The sequence below is a fragment of the Chiloscyllium plagiosum genome, unplaced genomic scaffold, assembly GCF_037043375.1.
Source record: "Chiloscyllium plagiosum isolate Xiang-an unplaced genomic scaffold, Cpla_swu_hap1 HiC_scaffold_17, whole genome shotgun sequence".
Taxonomy (NCBI): domain Eukaryota; kingdom Metazoa; phylum Chordata; class Chondrichthyes; order Orectolobiformes; family Hemiscylliidae; genus Chiloscyllium; species Chiloscyllium plagiosum.
Genome location: NW_028270155.1, coordinates 36,559,071 through 36,582,211, shown reverse-complemented (window position 1 = coordinate 36,582,211; position 23,141 = coordinate 36,559,071). Strand labels below are relative to the sequence as shown.

At 41.9% G+C, this 23,141-nt stretch overlaps 1 protein-coding gene across 2 annotated transcripts in view; it reads right to left on the bottom strand.

The window, feature by feature from the left end:
- Positions 1-20,824, bottom strand: part of ap1g1 (adaptor related protein complex 1 subunit gamma 1) — a 113,319-nt gene extending 92,495 nt beyond the window's left edge. The window contains exons 1-3 of one of the 2 annotated variants that reach the window (XM_043706825.2): positions 20,688-20,824; positions 3,537-3,740; positions 1,130-1,254 (exon numbers count right to left, since the gene is read on the bottom strand). In XM_043706825.2, the coding sequence (XP_043562760.1) occupies positions 1,130-1,254; positions 3,537-3,737 (326 nt within the window). In that variant the 5' untranslated portion in view covers positions 3,738-3,740; positions 20,688-20,824. Of the gene's footprint in view, positions 1-1,129; positions 1,255-3,536; positions 3,741-15,736; positions 15,753-20,687 lie in introns of those variants that run through there. The other variant, XM_087995841.1, reaches the window with a different exon arrangement.
- Between the last annotated feature and the right edge of the window lie 2,317 nt (positions 20,825-23,141).

Genomic DNA, 23,141 nt, shown 5'->3' with positions numbered 1-23,141 from the left:
CTGGAAATGAACCTCCTAGCTCAGTGAGCAAACCTAATCCAGAAACTCAACCTTAAATATTCTCAAAACTCATTAAAATTTAAATTCCACCATCCGTCATGATGAGATTTGAACCTTAATCCCCAAAATATAAGCTGAGTTTCCCAATTAAGTCTAGTGATAATACCACTAGGCTATAACCTTCCCCTATCACTTCACATTTCTCTGCATAGAATTGTCTACCATGTGTCCATGCATTCCGCTGACCCATTTATCTCGTCTTCATGTTGTCATGAATACAAGAGTTGAAATACATTGTTAAAGTAAAGAGGTGCTCACAGGATCTGGTGCCATAGGGAGAGAAACTCAAATGGAAATCCATAGCAGGCAGGGTGGCAGTTTTCAAAGGAAAGTTATTGTTTGGTTTAAGGATATAGTATCATTTCACACAAAACTAAGTTTTGACCTAGTGAAAGGGTGGAGAAGGCTAAACTCCGATGTAGAACTGGGATCCGATGAGAATATTGCTATAATGCTACATATTTGTTGAAATTAGATTAGATTACATTACAGTGCGGAAACAGGCCCTTCGGCCCAACAAGTCCACACCGACCCGCCGAAGCGCAACCCACCCATACCCCTACATTTACCCCTTACCTAACACTACGGGCAATTTAGCATGGCCAATTCACCTGACCTGCACATCTTTGGACTGTAGGAGGAAACCGGAGCACCTGGAGGAAACCCACGCAGACAGGGAGCAGCATCCAAATAAGGCAACATCTATATTGATTGGGTGACCGTTACAACAGTATCAACAGTAAAGATTAAGCCACCTGGCATTATACAATAGATGTTCTTCACCTCGTTAACTGGCATTACACTTTGGATGTTCTTCACCTCCAGCACCTCATTATTTACTGCAAGTTCATATCTGGTCAAAGTCATGTTAGCTGAGCCTTTGTCCCGCAACCCTCAACTTAACTCTTTCTCTATCTGTTCATACACATTCTCAATAACACTAAGTTTCAATTTGCTTTTAAAGCTGCATTCAGAACTTCAGTGTTCAACCATTTATTGAAATAAAATATATACAACTGGCTGCTAACCACAATATTAAATTAATTTACTATTTCAGAATAGTACTTACTTTTTAATACAGTTTGTCATGAGCAAGTGTACATCTTGCCTTTCATCAAGCAACAACATAGCACCAAGATAACCAATCCGTTTGTCTGTAAATTTCTGAGAGGCAATCAACTTTAGGCACTCCAACTGCAGCGAAGAAAGACAAAATATTTTACAAAGACAATTTTGACATTAAAGACTAAGGAGGAGCAAAGCAAATTCAAGCTCAAAGTAGTTTGTTAACAGGCCAGTCTAATGTCAGAGATGGGAACTCTACTGGAATTAATTTTGAGTGACATAATTAATCTGCATTTGGAGGGACACAGATTAATCAATAAAGTCAACATGATTTTAAGGGGAGGTCATGTCTGGCAAATTTGATTGAATTTTTCAGGAGGTGACCAAGTAAGTAGATGAGGACAATGCATTTGACAGAGTCTGTTTGGACTTTACTAAGAATTTTACAAGGTCTCACATGGGAGACTGATATTGAAGATAACAGCTCATGGGAGCCAAGAACATTTGGCTAATTGGCTGAGTAGCAGGAAAGTAGTGATGATGGAGGAAGTGTTTGTGTGACTAGAAGCCTGTGCAAGTGCTGCAGACCTTGCTGTTTATGGTATGCATAATGATAGACTTGAATGTAGGGGAGCTAAATGTGGTAAATAGCGAGGAGAAAAGCCTTACATTACAGAAGGATGCATATGGGCTAGTTGGGTGAGCTGATCGATGGCAAATAAAATTCAATCTAGATAAGTCAGAGGCAATGAACTTCTTCAGGACAAAACAAAAAGAGATAACAGTAGGAACCTGGGGAACACTAAGGATTAGAGGGATCATCAAATCTTAAGGGAGTGAGACAGGTAGATAAAGTGGTTAAGGAGAAGTATGGGATACTTGCCTTTATTAGCCAAGGCACAGAGTTTAAGAGCAGGGAGGTTATGCTGAAACTGTATAATATGTTCGCTACGGATGCGATTGCACGAGAGGAGATGCAGAGAAGATTTATCAGAACGTTGCCCGAGCCGGAGAATTTAAGAGGGATCGGATAGACGAGGCAGAGTGGACATGATTGAGATGTATACAGGGGGTGGAATAGTTAGGAAAGACAAGAGGAGATTTTTCCACTGGGGTGTAACTATCAATGGCCAGAGGGCATAGATTCAAAAGAAGGGGCAGGAGGTTTAAAAGGTTGCAAAAAAATGATTTTTGACCCAGAGGTTGATGGGAATCTGGAACGCACTGCCTGAAAAGCACATTTTTCTTTGCTACCTTTATGACTGTGACCTCACAATCCAAATTTATGTGTTACATTCATTCTTTTGTTAAGGTAAAATAGACCACTTGAGAGAAATCTTAGGAAGGGGAGTTGATGCCCTCCTGATTAGATTTACGTTTGGTTTTACTTGGAAGTCAATTCTGCGGGCTGATATATAATACCATGCAGGTAAATCTGCACCAGTTAAATTTACACAGGTATTGCTATTTCTAACTTGCATGAGGGGCTGCCTGGAAAATCAATAAATCATTTCAAAAACAAAGAGGTTTAAAATAACAAAGGTTAAATCATGAATACTACAATGATGAGTTTCAATCACTTCTAGAGTACTTGGATAGTGTCAAAAATCTATTGAAGTGTTAAATCCACTCAGCTAAAAAAAAATTACAAATAATTCAAAAAGAATAAATTTAAGGGGCAATGCCTCATACATAAAGCTCACATCGCACCAATTTCAGGATATATTACTGCTTACTGCAAAACCTAAATGCCAATATTCCTCTTTGCACAAATAATGTACATTTTCAATGTGTTAAAACATTCGGTCTGTAACTTATATTCACATCTGAAGGCAGTTTTCATAAACTAGTACAGCACCATTACTTTTAGTTTATTTTTGCAAAATCAACTTAAATCTTTAATTATCAACCATCCTGCCAGTGGAAGCAGCTTCACTTCACCTGTCTACCCTTGATAAATTTTCAAGATTTCTATCAAATCTTTATTAACCGTCTTAGTAAGTGCCCACTGACCATTCATACACTTGTGCATAAACACCATCGGGTTTTGCTGCTCTGGAACCCCCTTTCAAGTAGTACTAGTTAGGTTGGATTGTTTCCTCTTCTTCCCAAATGCATCAACTCACTCCTGCACTGAATTTAATTTGCTATATAATCGGCCCACTCCACCAATCTGTTAAGCAGCAAATAAGAATTATGGGTATTTTTGCTTCCACAAACACACGGGAATATAAATAATTATAACAGCCCCAAAGTTCCCCAGTCAAAATTAGTTAATATATGCCGGATATTGAATGTGAAGCATCTTTGGTCTGGGCTGCTCATCTACTTGAGAACTAATTTAAAGCATAGTGACGTTTTCTTCTAAAGGTTTCACAAAATAAAAGGAAAAGATAATATTTGCAGTTTACCTGACCGAAGTGTGCAGGATATCCTAACATGTGCATGTACAGTAGTTTTGCCACGTTTCGACAGCGGTAAGTATTATCTTCTTCCCTGAATGAAGATCGAATTGAAGCACATTCCTTCTGTATCATCTCTCGCTCCTCAGCTTGAGTCCTGGCTGTCCGGATAGTCCGGATTAGCTCCCTCAGTCTGATAGGGGCTGGCATCCTCTAGAGATAAGAAAAAAAATCAAAAACAGCCTCAGCAAAGAAGACCCTGATCGCCTTCGTGGCTTTTTTAAAAAACTCAATTCCAGACAGATGAATAGATTATATTATTTCTAACAGTGCAGTATACCCATATGCCACACACTTTGTTCAGCTTAAAGACAAATATTGTTGCAATGCCAAGGTAGCTCAATATAACAGAGGAGCTTCAAAGATGGAGAATTTTATAAATTGAGGACAAATCAAGAAATAGCACCTTTTCATTTGTTTGATCCCAGTAGCTTAAGTAATTAATGCAAAACAATACAAATATAGCATTAGTTAAAAGACAGAGCTGCAGATACTGGAAATCTGAAACAAAATGCTGGAGAAACTTAGCAGGTCTGGTGGCATCTGTGGACAGAAAGATTAGATTAGATTACTTACAGTATGGAAACAGGCCCTTCAGCCCAACAAGTCCACACCGATCCACCGAAGCGCAACCCACCCATACCCCTACATTTACCCCTTACCTAACACTACAGGCAATTTAGCATGGCCAATTCACCTGACCTGCACATCTTTGGACTGTAGGAGTAAACCGGAGCACCCGAAGGAAACCCACGCAGACACGGGGAGAATGTGCAAACTCCACACAGTCAGTCGCCTGAGGCGGGAATTGAACCCGGGTCTCTGGGCGGCAGGGTGGCACAGTGGTTAGCACTGCTGCCTCACAGCTCCAAAGCAGAGTTAATGTTTTGGGTCCAGTGGCCCATCAGTTCTAAATGTGCAATTTCTATTTTTGCTTTAAAATGTTGCTCCTGTGAAACACTGCATCCGAATGATACAGGTGAATGTTGTGGTCCTGTTTGCCGAGCTGAGAATTTGTGTTGCAGACGTTTTGTTCCCTGTCTAGGTTACGTTTTCAGTGCTTGGGAGCCTCCTGTGAAGCACTTCTGTGATGTTTCCTCCAGCATTTATAGTGGTTTGTCTCTGCCTCTTCCGGTTGTCAGTTCCAGCTGTCCGTTGCAGTGGTCAGTATATTGGGTCCAGGTCGATGTGCTTATTGATTGAATTTGTGGATGAGTGCCATGCCGCTAGGAATTCCCTGGCTGTTCTCTGTTTGGCTTGTCCTATAATAGTAGTGTTGTCCCAGTCGAACTCATGTTGCTTGTCATCGGAGTGTGTGGCTACTAAGGATAGCTGATCATGTCGTTTAGTGGCTAGTTGGTGTTCATGGACGCGGATCGTTAGCTGTCTTCCTGTTTGTCCTATATAGTGTTTTGTGCAGTCCTTGCATGGGATTTTGTACACTACATTGGTTTTGCTCATGCTGGGTATGGGATCCTTCGTTCTGGTGAGTTGTTGTCTGAGAGTGGCTGTTGGTTTGTGTGATGTTATGAGTCCTAGTGGTCGCGGTAGTCTGGCTGTCAGTTCGGAAATGTTCTTGATGTATGGGTAGTGTGGCTAGTCCTTTGGGTTGCAGCATGTCCTTGTTCCGTTGTCTTTCCCTTAGGAATCTGTTGATGTAGTTGATATACACCTCATCTACTGCTCGACCGCCGACTTGTCTTGACACCTCCTCAAAGAACTCAATCAGATTTGTGAGGCATGACCTGCCCCTCACAAAGCCATGCTGACTGCCTTTAATCATGCTACGCTTTGCCAAAAAGTCATAAATCCTATCCCTCAATTCTTTCCAAAGATTTGCTGACCACAGACGTAAGACTGACTGGTCTGTAATTGCCAGGGATTTCCTGATTACGCTTTTTGAAAAAAGGGAGCAACATTTGCCTCCTTCTAACCTTCCAGCAAGACTCCCATGGAGAGTGAGGAAGCAAAGATCGGCGTAGCAACCTCCTTTCTTGCTTCCCAGACCAGCCTAGGATAAATCTGGTCTGGCCCTGGGTACTTATCAATCTTAATGTTTTCCAAGATTTCGAGCACCTCCACTTCATCAAATTTGATCTGGTCAAGCCTGCATCCAGGCTCCTCGAAGTTCTCATTCATAAGGTCCTTTTCCTTGGGTGAAAACCAAAGGAAAAAACCCATTTACGGCTTCCCCTATCTGCTCAGAATCCACACACAGGGTTCCCTACACTATCCCCGAGTGGCCCTACCTTCTCCCTGATCATTCTCATATTCCTCACGTAAAATGCCTTTGGGTTCTCCCTAATCCTTCTTACCAAGCCTTTCTCGTGCCCCCTCCTGGCTCTCCTCAGTCCATTTCTGAGCTCCTTTCTAGCAAGCCTGTAATCCTCTAAAGCTGTGCGAGATCCTTGCTTCCTCCATCTTACGTTAGCTGCGTTCTTCCTTTTCAACAAGCTCCTCTGTTCTCGTCATCCAAGGTTCCTTAATCTTACTCCTTCTAACATGCCTCAGGAGGAACAAATTCGCAATAACTGCTCCTTAAATAGTCTCCACATGTCTGCTGTGCCTTTGCTGTAGAATTGCTCCCAATCTGTACTTCCCAACTCCTGTCTGATAGAGTCATAATTTCCTTTACCCCAATTAAATATTTTCCCTTGGTAACTGCTCCTTTCCCTCTGCGGGGATGGTAAATGTGAGGCAGTTGTCACTGTCACCAAAACGTCTTCCGTTTCTGTAGCTGTGATGCACTCTGATTAGCAATGCCACACCCACTCTTCTTTTTCCACCCTCCCTGTTCTTTTTAAATGTTCTAAACCCTGGAACCTCAAGCAACCATTCCTGCCCCCGTGAAACCCACATCTCCGTTATGGCCACAACATCGTAGCCCCAAGTACTGATCCAGGTTTTTGACTATTGAAATAGCTTGGCTAGAGTGTGGTACGATCTGGAGCACCAGTCTTCTGTTCTAATGCTGAAATACTATCAGATCCCAGAGTTTTTCAGTACGCAGTGCCTCCAACCATTTCTTAATGTCACATGGAGCGAATCGAATTGGCTGAAGACTGGCAGTGATGCTGGGACCCTCTGGAATAGGCCATGTTGAATCATCCACTTAGCAGTTCTGGCTGGAAACTGTTGCAAATTATTCAGACTAATTTTTTGCACCGTGTTGGGTTTGCTCATCATTAAGAATGGGGAGATTTGTGGAGCCTCCTCCTGTGAGCTGGTTTATTGTGCACCATTCCATATCATCAGACTACAGAGCTTAGATGTGATCTGCTGATTGTAGGATTGCTTAGCTCTATCACTTGCTGCAATACTTTGAAGCTTCCCTTGGTTGACACCTCATTTTCATGATTGCCTGGGGTAAAGGAGGGGGGAAAAGAGGGGGCCGAGAGATAAATAGGTGGTGGGCAGGGGGGACGACGATATGTAGATAGCTCAGAGCAGATAGGTGGGAAGGAAGATGGACAGATAGTGAGAATGTGTATGGGTATGAGCAGGGAGGGAAATCTAAGTTTTGAATTTTGTGAAACAAGAGGTTCAGCTGAGCATGATTTAGATCAGATAAGAACTTGCCATTAACAATGGAGTGCTGGAGGCAAGGGTAATGGGTTAACAAGGTGGAAAAACATTCATTGTGTACAGCCATTTAAACAAGATGAGGTAGCATTCAGTTTGAGAGGTTAGTTTAGCAAGGTGAAAAGTATTTATTATGTGAAGCTAGTTATTCATTGTGCAACAGCAGATGGCTTAATCTTTACTATTGATACTTGCTGATTGTAATGGTCATTCAATCAATACGTATGTTGCCTTATCTGGATGTTCCTCCCTATAAAATGACTACATAATTCATTAAGAAACCGCCGTTCAAGAGAGAAGACAGAGAACTCACGTTCCCACGCACATGGGTAATTGTTCTCTCTCCCTCCAGGGCCCAGAATAACGATGAAGGAGGTAAAACTACACTGTGAGCATTTTGCTTCGACTGAAGGGGGAACGGGGCGACAGTAGGAGAGTGCCGAGTTGGAGCGTTGGAGCGTTGGATCTGGCATGAGGTGGAGTGGAATATGAGAAAACTGGCGAAAATCGACGTTGATATCGTGTGGTTGGAGGGTCCCCAAGTAAAACAGGAGATTTTTTTCTGAGATTTTGAAGGGTGAATTTGTTCTGCTGACCTGCAAGAAATTGGATGACCTGGGGGTAGGGTTTCTCTGTCTTGTGGGTAAAAAAAGATTTATATTGCCATCTCCTACTATTCAGAGCAAGTTTACATTATCATCTGCTATTCAGAATCACTAAGAACATTGCACTTAGAATTCTGAGTACACCCTCCAGTTAAAAAACAAATTTACACCAGATCTTGCCATTAATGAATACTCTAAATTACACTGTTCCTACAAATGGTCAAGTCACTGTATTATCTAAAGCGGCATATGATTATAGGCGAGTGGCTGGCGGGGGGGGTCTTATGGGCATCCTTGACAGATGTAAAATTTTGTAAAAAGGAAGAACTGGTCCTTATGTTCAGCACTCTCTTGACATGGCTTTGCGAGCACTGTGAACAGTGTTAAAGGTTCCTCCAAAGCTTGTGCTTGCTTGATAAATTTTGGCTATTCACAGAAGTTGGCATATTACAGTCACATCAAGTGTATAAGAATCTCAAGAAAACGAACCTCACTAGGCATCAGGTGGCTAGGATTTGGCGGTGGAGGCAGCCCAGGACTTGCACGTCCTTGGTGGAATGGGAGGGGGAGTTGAAGTGGTCAGCCACAGGGCGGGTTGTTGGTGAGTGTGTTCCAACGATGTTTGCTGAAATGTTCTGCAAGTTGGGGTCCTGTCTCCCCAATGTAGAGGAGACCACGTCAAGAACAACGGAGACTGTAGAGGAGGTGTTTGAATATGCACTTAACTCCCCCTCCCACTCTGCCAAAGAAATGCAAGTCCTGGGCTGCCTCACCACCAAATCCTAGCTACCCAATGCCTGGAAGAAGAACGCCTCATCTTCTGCCTGGGAACCCTCCAACCACATGGCATCAACAAATTTCACTCGTTTCCTCATCTCCCCTCCGCACCCCACACCCCATCCCAGATCCAACCCTCCAACTGGGCACCACCCTCGAACTGCCCATCATCTTTCCCATCTATCACTATCACCCCCACACCCTCCTCCTATTTATCTCTCAGCCCCCTTCCAATATTCCTGATGAAAGCCTTATGCCCAAAGATGCTGCTAGACCTGTTGTGCTTTTCCAGAGCCATACCTTTCAACCGATCTCCAGAATCTGCAGTCCTTACTTTCTCCCATACTTAGTGGTTGCAAGTCCACTGGTGGCTGGTCAGGTCTGGTGACCAATAAATTTTCCCACAATGAATACAAGTGGGTTTTTTCTCTTCTCTACTATGCTAAACCTTCACTCAGTCAATAATCTTTACAGTACTCTTGATTTAGCCTCTTCAGGCGTCATTATCTATGGCTTTCCACTAGTGTAGTCAAAGGACTTTAAATCGTAGTCCCTCAAAAGGTTTGCATAGGCCACTTCTGCTCCATTTACTACTGGTCAGATCTGCACACACAGACAAGAAAAAGTGGCAGTCCATCCAGACAATGTAAACAGCCAAACGCAACTGGATTTGTAGAATGTGGCCTCAATGATATAGTGTTTGCTGGACGTCAACCACTAGGAGGAGGTCCTGCTAGTCTTGCTAAAACTATACATGGCACCAGACACACCACAGCTACAATACTATTGGTCCCCTTATCCAAGGAAGGGGAGAGTGGCATTGAAGGCAGTCCAGAGAAGGTTCACTATGTGGCTGTGTGGGGCAATTTTCTCTGAGAAAAGTAGATTGAGCTTATACACATTGGCATTTAGGGAACAACTGGGCAGATCACTGAAGCATAACACGTTCTTAAGAGGCATCACGGGTACCTGCAAAGAGGTTGCTGCCCTTTGTGCGAAAGTCTAGCAAAAGAGAGCATAATGTCAGAGTACAAGTCATCCATTTAACAGCAATAAGGAAGATTTTTTTTCCCTGAGGGCTGTTGCGCCTGTGCATTTATAATTAAGGTTGAGATAGACAGATTTCAGTAAGAGAATCAATGGTTATGGAGAAAAAGGCAGGAAAGGGAGTTGAGGATAATCAGATCAGCTATAATTTTACTGATTGGCGAAGCAAACTTGATGGGCCGAGTGTCGTATGGTCTTAGACCCTTGAGGACACTGCGGAATCTGATGATCTCAATGAAAGCATCCAGTATAACAACTGTGTACTTAGTCTTTTTCTGGACTTCATTTCTTGGTTGAGCTGGCGCGCAGCTTGCACCTAGGCTTGAAATGGAGTACGCAGACAATCATTTGTCACAGTGGTGCAACAAAAGAGTCTTGGGTGCCAGTGTTTAGAGGCAGGGATGTATCCTAGTCATCTTGAAGAAACGATATTGTTGTGATGTGTTGATTACGGCCAGCTATTCTGCAAACAGAGCTCCAAGCATAGACCTTTGTTTTTGATTCAGTTTCCAAGTTTTCTGAGTGCTCCCTTCAATGCCAGACAGCTATAGACGATTCTGGTGTTGAAAATCACCAAATATGACAATTGCGCTTTTGGGATAGTAATTTTGAATGAATTGAGATCGATTTAAAGTGTACCCACATCAGCAGGGTTAGCCTTAATCATGCATTCAGGATGGCCAATCAGTAGCTTGAAAGTTTGGTGGCAATCGTTCAAGACACTATTCACCTGTAGGTCTAATTGATAAGTAAACATTGTAGCCAGTGTTGAGTTATCAGACTGCCTTTGTCCAAGAAGTAAACATCACTCAAGGCTAACAGATCAATGTTGGGTCTGACTAACTCATGGGCCACAAGGTCAGGGCACTGCTAGGGGAGTTGGACTGCCAAAATCAACTAGTTTTTTCACATTACAATAAGCAAGCTTCAGAATGTCTCTTTTCTCACCTTCTGAAGCAGAGTTACTTTTTTGTCAGTTTGATTAGATTACATACAGCGTGGAAACAGGCCCTTCGGCCCAACAAGTCCACACCGACCTGCCGAAGCGCAACCCACCCAGACCCATTCCCCTACATTTACCCCTAACACTACAGGCAATTTAACATGGCCAATTCACCTAACCTGCACATTTTTGGACTGTGGGAGGAAACCCCCGCAGACACGGGAAGAATATGCAAACTACGCGCACGCACGCGCACACACGCAGTCGCCTGAGGTGGGAATTGAACCTGGGTCTCTGGCACTGTGAGGCAGCAGTGCTAACCACTGTGCCACCCATAACTGCATTAACCACTGCAGACCAGGTGGGTGGGAAGATAAGCATTTGTTCAGGCCACTTTCTCTATGTCTCTCTCCTACCAAGAAGCAAGCAACAGACTTCTGCTTCAAAAGTTCTTCAAAAGAACTTGTTCACTCTGTGTTGACCGGGTGACATTGTCTTTAGGTCATTAAAATTATTAATATCCTGAGCTACCTGCATGGACTAGAACTAGACACTAGAAAAGTGCCATCTTACACCTGCTGTTTTTGCCGCTTTCCCACTGCTATTGGTCTTTTCATGTTGCAGCTAAAATGGAATTTGTCTCACTCCTGTCCACACAAGGAAGCTTTGAGGTGGAACACAGTTTTGCAACTGACACCACCCTCAGGCCTACAGCTCATGTCTTGGCCGAGTGAACTATAGCAAGATCTCAATGGACTCAGGCGTTGCCCTTTATTTAGATAGGTTGCTGACCTAGGCTCAGATTTTTCTTTCCTTGCTATTTTATCCTGAAACTGACTAAAGGTACAAGGGTATCATCTCTATCTGAAGTTGACGGGTTATCAATGCCAGTAGCATGGATTTAAAGGAAAACATTTGTTTTGTTAAAAACTTGCTTAAGGTATTATTTAATGAGGTAATAGATGATTCACAAAAGAATTGCAGTTAATGTGTTGAATATAGGAAACCCAAGAGGTATTTGATGAAGGGCCACAAGACAAGCTTGAATAGCAAGATAAAAGAAAAAGAGCAAGGGATAACAGCTGCTTTTTGGACTAAAGGAAAGACGCTACCTCTGTCCTTCATCTATATTAATGAATTAAGCTTGGTTGTTTGATTTAAAAAGGTTGCAAATGACAGTAAACTTAAAGTATTGTAAACAGAGGGAGAAGGGTAGTTATAAACCTCAAGAGGACACAACTAGTGTAATCAGCAGATATACAGATTAAATTTAATGGGCAGAGACACATTAAGTGGGGACAATGAGGGAAGGCAATAGAAAAATCACAAATTCAAATCTGAAAGGGGTAGCAGATGGATTGCAGAAATTATGTGTCTAAAGGCATGTCCAAAAGAAATGTCTAAAAGTAGCTGGGTGATGATCCTTCATAAAACAGTTGGCCTTAACCAGCGCATGCTTAAATCTAAGGTCAAATGTAGTATCTAACCTAGACACCACACTTTCAGTACAATCTGAAGATACTAGACTGAGTGCAGAAACTTCTTTTTTAGAAGAATGGTTCCAAGGATTGGGATTTTCAATTATAAGTAGAAACAAGGTTTTGTTTATCCTTTATGTTCAAAATCTAAAAGGTCTGAACAAAGTCTGAGAACTAGATAGCATGGATTTAAAGGTGTCAGACTTAAAAGTAATGGTAACAGCAGGAAAAGGTTGATGTAATCAATGATCAGGATCTAAACTGCAGTGCTGGTGTAGTTAAGGCAGATTCAAAGCTTTGAAAACAGAATTGTATACACCTAGATTTAAAAACTGCAGTTACAAGGATAAAGGTGGGGTGAGTGGCAAAGAGCCAGCACAGACATGATGTTTACATGGCTTTAGATCCAGTCCAGGCCTTTGAGGAAGGAGGTCCTCAAATTAGTGCCCTATGCACACAAAGCTTGAGTCGTATTAATGACCTTCATTAAATCACAAGGTCAGAAATTGAGATATTTGTTAATGCAGTTTTCAAAGTTATCCATAGTTCAGTAGTAAGCAGATCATACCCTAATGCAACAAAACCTTGTCAGAACTTAGACACTCAAGCTTGTATTCACAGATAGCACATATAATTCATGCCAGACAATGACCATTTCCCAAGAATCCCCCAACTCCCCTCAAATGTTTAGATTAGATTAGATTACTTACAGTTTGGAAACAGGCCCTTCGGCCCAACAAGTCCACACCGACCCGCTGAAGCGCACCCACCCAGACCCATTCTGCTACATTTACCCCTGCACCTAACACTATGGGCAATTTAGCATGGCCAATTCACCTAACCTGCACATTTTTGGACAGTGGGAGGAAACCGGAGCACCCATAGGAAACCCACGCAGACACAGGGAGAATGTGCAAACTCCACACAGCAGTCGCCTGAGGTGAGAATTGAACCCGGGTCTCTGGCGCTGTGAGACAGCAGTGCTAACCACTGTGCCACCGTGTTGCCCACTAACAGCACGAACATTGCTGAATTGCCTTCCAGCATCTGGATAATTAAATGCAACCAGTCTCAAAACAACTATGGTAAACAGACAAAAACAGAAACTGTTGAAGAATCACAGTCTGACAGCATCTGTGGACAGGAAACAACTTTAACGTTTCAAGACCAGTGACTCAGCACACGTGAGATAGAGGTATTGTTGATAGTAAGCCTGGGAAGAAGAGAAGTTAGACAGGCGATAATGGGGACTACCTGTAATTAAAAACAGGTTAGCTGTGCTGAATGCAACCCATTTCAGGACTGAATCTGGAGTAACAAACATGGGAGGGTGGTCAGGTTCTGAAATTGGTAAACTCCATGCTGAGTCCTAAGAGCTATAAAATGTACTCAAGTGGAAGATGAGGTGTTGTCCCTCCAGCTTGCATTGAGCTTTGCTATAACACCGCAGCAGCCAGAGGCAAACAGTGTCACATTTTCCGAGTTTCTCGGTGGCACCCTGAACAGATGTAACCTTCCACAGAATGTCCTCAGACAATGTCTTTCTTCTCAATTGAAGACTCCCTGCTACCATGGTTGATAGCCTGCAGCCATGTTTGACCAATATCTTGCAGTCTTACCCTCATCCTTTCTCCCCCCTCCCACAATAATGATGGCATTCCCCCTTGACTTTACTTTCCATCTACCAACCTCGCATCCAACGAATCATAAAGCCATCATTTTTTGCCATCTCCAGCAGATGCCATCAAACATTCCCCTCCATTTGTATGTCAGCATTCCACAGGGACCACTCCCTCTTGGATACTTTTCTTCCATTCCTAACACCACCCCACACCCTCTTGCCTCCCTTCTCAGCATCCACGGTCCCAGACATCTTTGAGGTGAAGCAGCAATTTACCTGCACTTCATTCAGTCTAGTCTTCATTGTGAACACTGAATACTGTAGACTCTTCTGTACTGGGGAGATGAAGCACAGGTGTTCTGCTGAGTGATCACTATGTTCAGTCCATAAAGATGACCTCAGCTTCCAATTGCCTACCAATTCAACATATCACCATGTTCCCATACCATGTTTCAGGCCTTTTGCAATGCTCCCAAATCAATGCAGGCTGGAGGTACCTCATCTTCTGCGCAGGCATCTCACATTGATCGGGACTCAACAATGGATGCAATAAGAGCGACAAAAAGATAATTGAAATGACTTTGGAAGATTAAAAACGTATTTTCACTTTAACAGAGATATTTGTAATTAATGAACAGCCTTGTTTGCGCTCTTTTGAGCAAACCAGTATCTAGTATAGAAATGCTTAGAAATTCCTCAAGTATTTGCCCTCTTTTAGGGAAAGCAAAGATCTTTCAAACTAAAACAGTTCCAAAGCCTGTCTTTTGCTTCCGTTTTAAAATTTTAACACAAATTTTAAATTTGCACATGTACACAATTTGATGACATCTAAATTTTATGATCAAGACAAATTATTCATGCAACACATTTATCCTGTTTAAAAACCCTTGATATCCTGCACAATTACAACAGCAAGTTCCATCCACATTATAGTTCCATAAACAATAGCTTTGTTTGCTTTCTATGGAGATGGACAATGAGCAAGTAGTGCAGAAAATTAGTGGGTGAGGATGACAGCTAGATCAAATACATCAAGAAGTTAGACCTGAAAAACTTTGGAAGATGAAGTGATAATGACAGTGCTTCTACAAAATTTAATGAAGGTAGAAACAAAGATTTACAGCTGAAAGTGGCATAATCAGGACTGGTTACTATCATGATCTGGGGTTAAGATGGAAAATTTAACGTTAGTGCCCACAAAATCTTCCCATGATAATTCAGTTTTCCTTCAAAAATCACTATAAAACAAAAGCTCATGGCTTTGGAGGCCAATCATCTCACCTCCATGAAATCCATGCAGGGGTTTCTTAGGGTTGTGCCCTAGACCCAATTATCTTTATTAATGAACTTCGCTCCATAACTTTAAAAAAAGTGAAAAGTGGGGATATGCCACAATATTCAACACCTTTTGTGGGTTTTCACTGAAGCAATCCATATTTAAAATTGCAGCGAAACCCATACAATATCCAGGCTTGGGCTAACAGGTTCCAAGCAACATTCATGATATACAAATGCCAGACACCAACCATCTCCGACAAGGGCAAAACTTAACCACTGACCTTGACATTCAACAACATATCTGGTCGGCATGGACGAGTTGGACCGATGGGTCTGTTTCTGTACTGTACACCTGTATGACTATGACATTAATTCAGCAAATCCTCACTAACATCATCATGGTGGTTTCCATTAAGCAGAAACAGAACAGCCATACAAATTCAGTAGCTACAACGGGTTACAGGCTAAGAATCCTGTAGCAATCTGACTCCCCAAAATCAGCCCACCACCTGCAACATGCAAGTGAAGAGTCTGATGGAATACTCCCCACTAACACTCAAGGAGCTTGTTGCCATCGACAGCAAAGCAACTCTCTTGACCGGCACCCCATCCACGTCTTTCAACATTCACTCCCTTTATCCCAAAGCTCAGTGGCAGTAATGTGAATCATTCATAAGATTCACTTCAGTAACTGACCAAGAGCCCTCTTGTAGCACCTTCCAAACCTGTTACCCCCACCGTTTAGGAGGACATGGGCAGCAATCATATTGGAACATCACTACCTGCAAGTTCCTCTCCAAGCCACATACCATCCTTACCTTGGACTTCAATGTTATTCCTTCATGGTCAGTGGGTTAAAATCTTGGAGTTGCTATCCTAACAGCAGTTCTCCCATTCCAGCTGACCACCATCTTGAGTAAGGTAATAACGAATTAGCAATAAATAATTTTAATCTTAGAAAATAATTTTAATCTTGGATGCAATTGTCTAATTATAGTAGTGATATTTGTATATTCCCACATATTGTTGTCCACTCTCTATACTTGTATCAATCATTTAATGTTGGTAGTTAAAGAATGAGTTAATATAAGCAATATGTAAATGAAATTTACAGCTCAAATCAACCACCCAAGTGCTAGAGGTATACAATAGACAATATTTCAGACAGTCAATCCACAGAACAGACTTCAAAGTGATGCTGAAAGCAATTAGTCTTTAATTTATTCAAATCTAAAGCAGGTAAACATTTTTCAAAACAGTATTTTATGATAAATTATTTTGAAGCACGATATACTAAGCCAGCTTTGAAGATGACTTTAGAACCATGATTGCGTTTTTGTCAAGATATTTCTAAGTTTGTTATCAACTACAGTAATTTATAAAGAAATGCTATTGCAACAACTTAAATCCGGAGTCAGGATTTATATTAAAAACAACTTCTGAAGTTTGGCCTTAAAGTACCTGACAAATCTTGTGTCCATTGAAGACAGAAACAGGGGAATATATTATGGGGAATAAAGAAATGGCAGAAGAATTGAATTGGTACTTCAGATCGGTGTTCACTGGGGAAAACACAAGCAATCTCCCTGAGGTAACAGTGGCTGAAGGACCTGAACTGAAGGGAATTTATATTTGCCAGGAATTGGTGTTGGAGAGACTGTTAGGTCTGAAGGTTGATAAGTCCCCGGGGCCTATGGTCTACATCCCAGGGTACTGAAGGAGGTGGCTCTAGAAATCGTGGATGCATTGGTGATTATTTTCCAGAGTTCGATGGATTCGGGATCAGTTCCTGCGGATTGGAGGATGACTAATGTTGTACCACTTTTTAAGAAAGGTGAGAGAGAGAGAAAAAACAGGAAATTATAGACCAGTTAGTCTGACCTCAGTGGTGGGAAAGATGCTGGAGTCTATTATAAAGGATGAAATTACGACACATCTGGATAGTAGTAACAGGATAGGTCAGAGTTTATGAAGGGGAAATCATGCTTGACTAATCTTTTGGAATTTTCTGAGGATGTAACTCTGAAGATGGACGAGGGAGATCCAGTAGATGTAGTGTACCTAGACTTTCAGAAAGCTTTTGATAAAGTCCCACATAGGAGGCTAGTGAGCAAAATTAGGGCGCATGGTATTGGGGGCAGAGTACTAACTTGAATTGAAAATTGGTTGGCTGACAGGAAACAAAGTAGTGATAAATGGCTCCATTTCAGAATGGCAGGCAGTGACCAGTGGGGTACCGCAGGGATCAGTACTGGGACCGCAACTTTTTACAATATATGTTAATGATATAGAAGATGGTATTAGCAATAACATTAGCAAATTTGCTGATGATACAAAGCTGGGTGGCAGGGTGAAATGTGATGAGGATGTTAGGAGATTACAGGGTGACCTGGACAAGTTAGGTGAGTGGTCAGATGCATGGCAGATGCAGTTTAATGTGGATAAATGTATGGTTATCCACTTTGGTGGCAAAAACAGGAAGGCAGATTACTATCTAAATGGAATCAATTTAGGTAAAGGGGCAGTACAGAGAGATCTGGGTGTTCTTGCACACCAGTCAAATGAAGGTAAGCATGCAGGTACAGCAGGTAGTGAAGAAGGCCAATAGCATGCTGACCTTCATAACAAGAGGGATTGTGTATAGAAGCAAAGAGGTGCTTCTGCAGCTGTACAGGGCCCTGGTGAGACCACACCAGGAGTACTATGTGCAGTTCTGGTCTCCAAATTTGAGGAAAGACATTCTGGCTATTGAGGGAGTGCAGCGTAGGTTCACGAGATCAATTCCTGGAATGGCGGGTGAAAGACTGGAGCGACTGGGCTTGTATACCCTTGAGTTTAGAAGACTGAGAGGGGATCTGATTGAGACATGTAAGATTATTAAAGGATTGGACACTCTGGAGGCAGGAAACATGTTTCCGCTGATGGGCGAGTGCCGAACCAGAGGACACAGCTTAAAAATAAGAGGTAGACCATTTAGGACAGATGAGGAGAAACTTCTTCACCCAGAGAGTGGTGGCTGTGTGGAATGCTCTGCCCCATAGGGCAGTGGAGGCCCACTCTCTGGATTCATTTAAGAAAGAGTTGGATAGAGCTCTCAAGGATTGTGGAATCAAGGGTTATGGAGATAAGGCAGGAACAGGACGCTGATTAAGGATGATCAGCCATGATCATATTGAATGGTGGTGCAGGCTCGAAGGGCAGAATGGCCTACTCCTGCACCTATTGTCTATATTGTCCATTTATATTTACTCTAAAAGGGATTACAAAGGGAATGAATAAAAAGTCATTCCTGGTCAATAAGTGCCTCAAATTTAAAATTAGCACTTGTGCTGAAATCTCTCCATGCCCTCAACAATCCCAAAACTATAGTTCACCAGTCCTATAAATCAGCCAAGTAAATTTTTCACTTCCAGAATGTGCAATATTTTGCCTTTTATGAAAATCTAAAGTAAACACAGAACACTGGAGAAACTGAGCAAATCTGGCAGCATTGGTAAGAGAAACAGTTAACATTTTGAGTCTGAAATGACCCTTCAGAACATTTTTTAGTTCTCTGAACAGTTTTTGGCTATTGGTCTCGAGCATTCCCAATTTCCACTACTCCATCATGTATAGACCCTAAATTTTGGTTTCCTTCCAACACTCCACCTATTTTTTGAGCAATCTGCCAGACCATCTCTTTTTAAGGTTTGGTGTCAAATTTTGTCTGATTATACACCTGCAATGCACGTGGGATATTTTACTGTGTTAAAGGCACTATATAAACATTAGTTGTTGCTGTCCTCAACCAATGTTTACTGTCAAAGCTCATAAGTTTAAAAAACACACTTCTGTACATACATATGGTACAGAAGTATGTGCATTGTTCAAGTTTTTCTTTAGGAAATCAATTAAAATATGACTAAAGCTATTGCAGTGAAAATAATGTTTTAAAATGACTTACAGCTTCTTTAAAGGTATAAAGAGAATCATTGTCCAAAGTTTTCTCAAAACGTAAGAATATGATTCTTGATCAAATATAAGACAAGGTGACTAAGGGCTAATGCCCGAAACGTCGATTCTCCTGTTCCCTAGATGCTGCCTGACCTGCTGCGCTTTTCCAGCAACACATTTCCATTTCTGATCTCCAGCATCTGCAGACCTCACTTTCTCCTCATAATTTTAACCATGTTTGTTAAGTCCCTATATACAGTAATGACAATTTCTGGGTTATTCCACAATTCTGGATGCATTTTTCAGAATCACCCTTTATAAAGCCAGATCATAAATGATCAATTGCCTTACCAACATCACACTGCCTTTTTCTGAAAACTGATCGAGTTCTACGGAAGTCTGCTCAATACAAACATTAAACTACATGCTTATACAACTAATATTTAAATCAGATAATCCAATGCTTTAAAACTGTACCTGTAACACAATCACATTTCACTTTTTTAAAAAAAAATCAAAACATGTTTTTGGAGTGAAAGAAATCAGTTGAGCTCCACAAACATGACCCAATCCCAAATGAATGAACTAATTGAGTATACTTGTACATAAAATCAGCATTTGACAGTTTATAAATGCACATGTTGCTATTTTTAACATTTGTGCAAATTCTGGACCTGCATATACACACACATTCGGCTAAAATAACTGGAATGGAAAATGCAAAATCTGTCAAACTAAGGAGAATAGTTTAATGTTAAGCTGCACAATATTAGCATAAAATGTTACTAGGCCACATTCCTGAAGAAGGGCTTATGCCCGAAACGTCGATTCTCCTGTTCCCTGGATGCTGCCTGACCTGCTGCGCTTTTCCAGCAACACATTTCCAGCTCTGATCTCCAGCATCTGCAGACCTCACTTTCTCCTCATATTATACATTGCCTGAGAATGGTTTTATTTCAAAACACTTAACGATAAATAGTTCTGATTTTAAGCTATTTCCTGGTCTCAGAATATCAGTACGTTTACTTTTTGGAAAGCCAATATTATCACAACCAGTCAGCAGCTTTACCACAAGCATCACTATGAAAATCATTGTTGAGCAAACTGCAAAGACCTATAAGTATTCAATACACTAACATTCAAGGCGATTGTTAACACCGTATTCATTTCAATCTCGATATTCCAATTGCAATAATGCAATCACCTCAGAGCAACTTCCTCCAACACCAGTTATGGCAATCTGATTTATGAAACAACCCTGCCCTGAGTGAAACGTCAGAGATAACAAAAAAGTGTGGAAAAGTTACAAAATAAAAGATTAATTAAATTATCGGATGAATAACTCAATATTATTAGAAATTATTACTAGGCTAATTCTCAACAAGTTCCTAAACAATTCTGCTCCCATTCCTTAGTGACACAATCAGAAAAAAAAAATCGCAATGACCCAGAGAGGAATCAGTGAAGAGCATGTCTATGTAAAACTACTATCACGTTATTAGTAAAGAACGAACACTGCTCTGGCGAAACAGCTGGCTAACGCCAACTGAGACACAAAGAAAGACTAAATGAGACCACAACAGCTGGGGAAAGGGGGGGGGGGGGGGGGGGTCAGAGGGAAAGAGTGGAGGTAGGCGGCAAGGACAGCAAGCATCAGGGTAGCACACACCGGCCCCGGTCTCCCGGTGAGAAAATAACTTCCACAGCGGGGAGGGGACAGAGCGAAATACAACGGGGGAAAGGGAAGTACATGGGAATAGCCTAAATCCCAATACTGGAACAAAGACAGGAGATTTCAGACACGGACAAAAGCTCGAATGATTTCCAGCCACCTACCAGCCGATCGGAGCTCTCCACACGCAAAGAGTGGAGGGGAGGGGGGGGAAACCTGGTCACTTCAAAATGGCGGTGACTCCAGCCTCAGCACCTTCCACCCGGCGCGGAACATCACACTGACCTTTTTCTTCAGGAGAACAAAAAAGGACTCTTGCCGAAACATGAACCATACGTGTACTTTTAATAGCTTGAGGAGGAGAAACGCAATGGTGTAAGTTAACAACTCAGGACAAATCCCGTTTCATTTTGACGGCCTATGTACTGAGTTGGCCCCATGCAGGGGGTTTATTTGTTGTGTAAACCGCGGACGTGGTTGAAACAGTGAAGGAGTGACGCGGATTTACTCGTGGCAATGACTGATGACGTCATGACGGGTCCGGCGCACTCAGGCTCACGTGGTTCTGAATCACGTGTCCCAGGTTGAAGGTGAGTTCGGTCACGTGTCTCGGTTGAAGGTCAGAGGATCTTGATCTATGATGTACTGTCGTCCAATTACAATCAAGAGATAGGAGCAAGTGAAAACTGTTAGCGTAATGTTCATGTTTTGACAAACCATATCTGAATTGGGTAATAGACAGGGTGTTTCTGATTGTTGGCTTGGAGAATAATTTTTCAATCACTGGTGGTTTGATCAATTTTCATAAAGCACCTGCAAGAATATGGTGTTCCTCCAGTTTGTCAATTTAGCAATACTTCTTCACAAGTAGGAATAAAACCAGGATAAAGAAAAAGAACGGTTTTTAAACAAATGTGATGTATTGGTTCAGAATGACAAAGTACACCAGACAACTGACATTTTTGGCACACTGGCCAAGCTGACTTGTGGATAGCTTTCCTAATGAAGGACTTCGGCCTGAAACGTCGATTCTCCTGTTCCTCGGATGCTGCCTGACCTGCTGTGCTTTCCAGCACCACACTCTTGACTTGTGGATATGACAGCTCTTTCACTTAATTCACATCAGAACTGATTCAGTCTTCGATTTATTTTATTCTGTCCCTCAGGTTGTTCATTGCAAAACACACAAATATTTGCTGTATAAGATGGTTTGTTTGTTTGTACCAGCATGAGAATTGAACCGTAACAGTAATACGTATTACCTAACTGTCACAACCTATTAAATTAAAAAGGACCTTTCTTTTGATATAACAAATCTCATGTATTAAATTCTACCGCAAATGGCATTTTACAACATCTGCATGCTCACATAAATTTTTTTGCTGTGGTTTAACTTTACAAAACCACCTGGAGACTCTGGTACAGATTATAATATTTTATTCCTGCATATACAAGGAGAACCAGTCTTCACTATTCCAAGACTGAACTATGGCAAAACCCAGAAATTCTCATCTTTTGAACTCCTTAAATCACATACTCAATTTCTAATCTGGCCAATTTACAACAGTATGTTAACCAGATGTTGTCAGGGTTGGAGGGATTGAGCTAGAGGGACGGGCTAATTAGGGGCTGTTTTCCCTAGAGTGTCGGAGACTGAGGGGTAAGCTTATAGTGGTTTATAAAATCATGAGGATCATGGAGAGGGTAAATAGACAAGGTGTTTTCCCTGGGGTGGGGGAGTCCAGAACTAGAGGGCATAGGTTTAGGGTGAGAAGGGAAAGGTTTAAGAGGGACCTAAGGTGCAATTTATTCACGCAGAAGATTGTCTGTGTATGGAATGAGCTGCCAGAAGAAATGGTGGAAGCTGGTACAATTATAGTATTTAAAAGACATCTAGATGGGTATATGAATAGGAAGAGTATAGAGCGATATGGGCTAAGTGCTGGCAAATGGGACTAGATTAATTTAAGATATGATTAGATTAGATTAGATTACAGTGTGGAAACAGGCCCTTCGGCCCAACAAGTCCACACCGACCGGCCGAAGCGAAACCCACCCATACCCCTACATTTACCCTTACCTAACACTACAGGCAATTTAGTATGGCCAATTCACCTGACCCTGCACATCTTTTTGGATGGTGGGAGGAAACCGGAGCACCCGGAGGAAACCCACGCAGACACGGGGAGAACGTGCAAACTCCACACAGTAAGTCGCCTGAGGCAGGAATTGAACCTGGGTCTCTGGCCCTGTGAGGCAGCAGTGCTAACCACTGTGCCACCGTGCCGCCCACTATCTGGTCGGCATGGACAAGTTGGACCGAAGGGTTGGTTTTCGTGCCATACATCTCTATAACTCTATGCTACTTATTTCTCACAATATGTACATCAGGCACTGCTTGTGTACACCAATGCTATTATGAAGTCTAGGCTGTGTCCTTGTTTGGATCACTCATTCTTTGTGCTTGTTTAGTTCCTCATCCAGTCTAGAGAGTGCACCTGCTCATTGTCTGTTCTGCTTACATTTAATTTAACTGAAGCTACGTCTATCTGAAACTGCTAGTCTTTTCAGATTTAACATTTTGATTTCCAACTTCTCAACTGAACAAAGGCCTATTC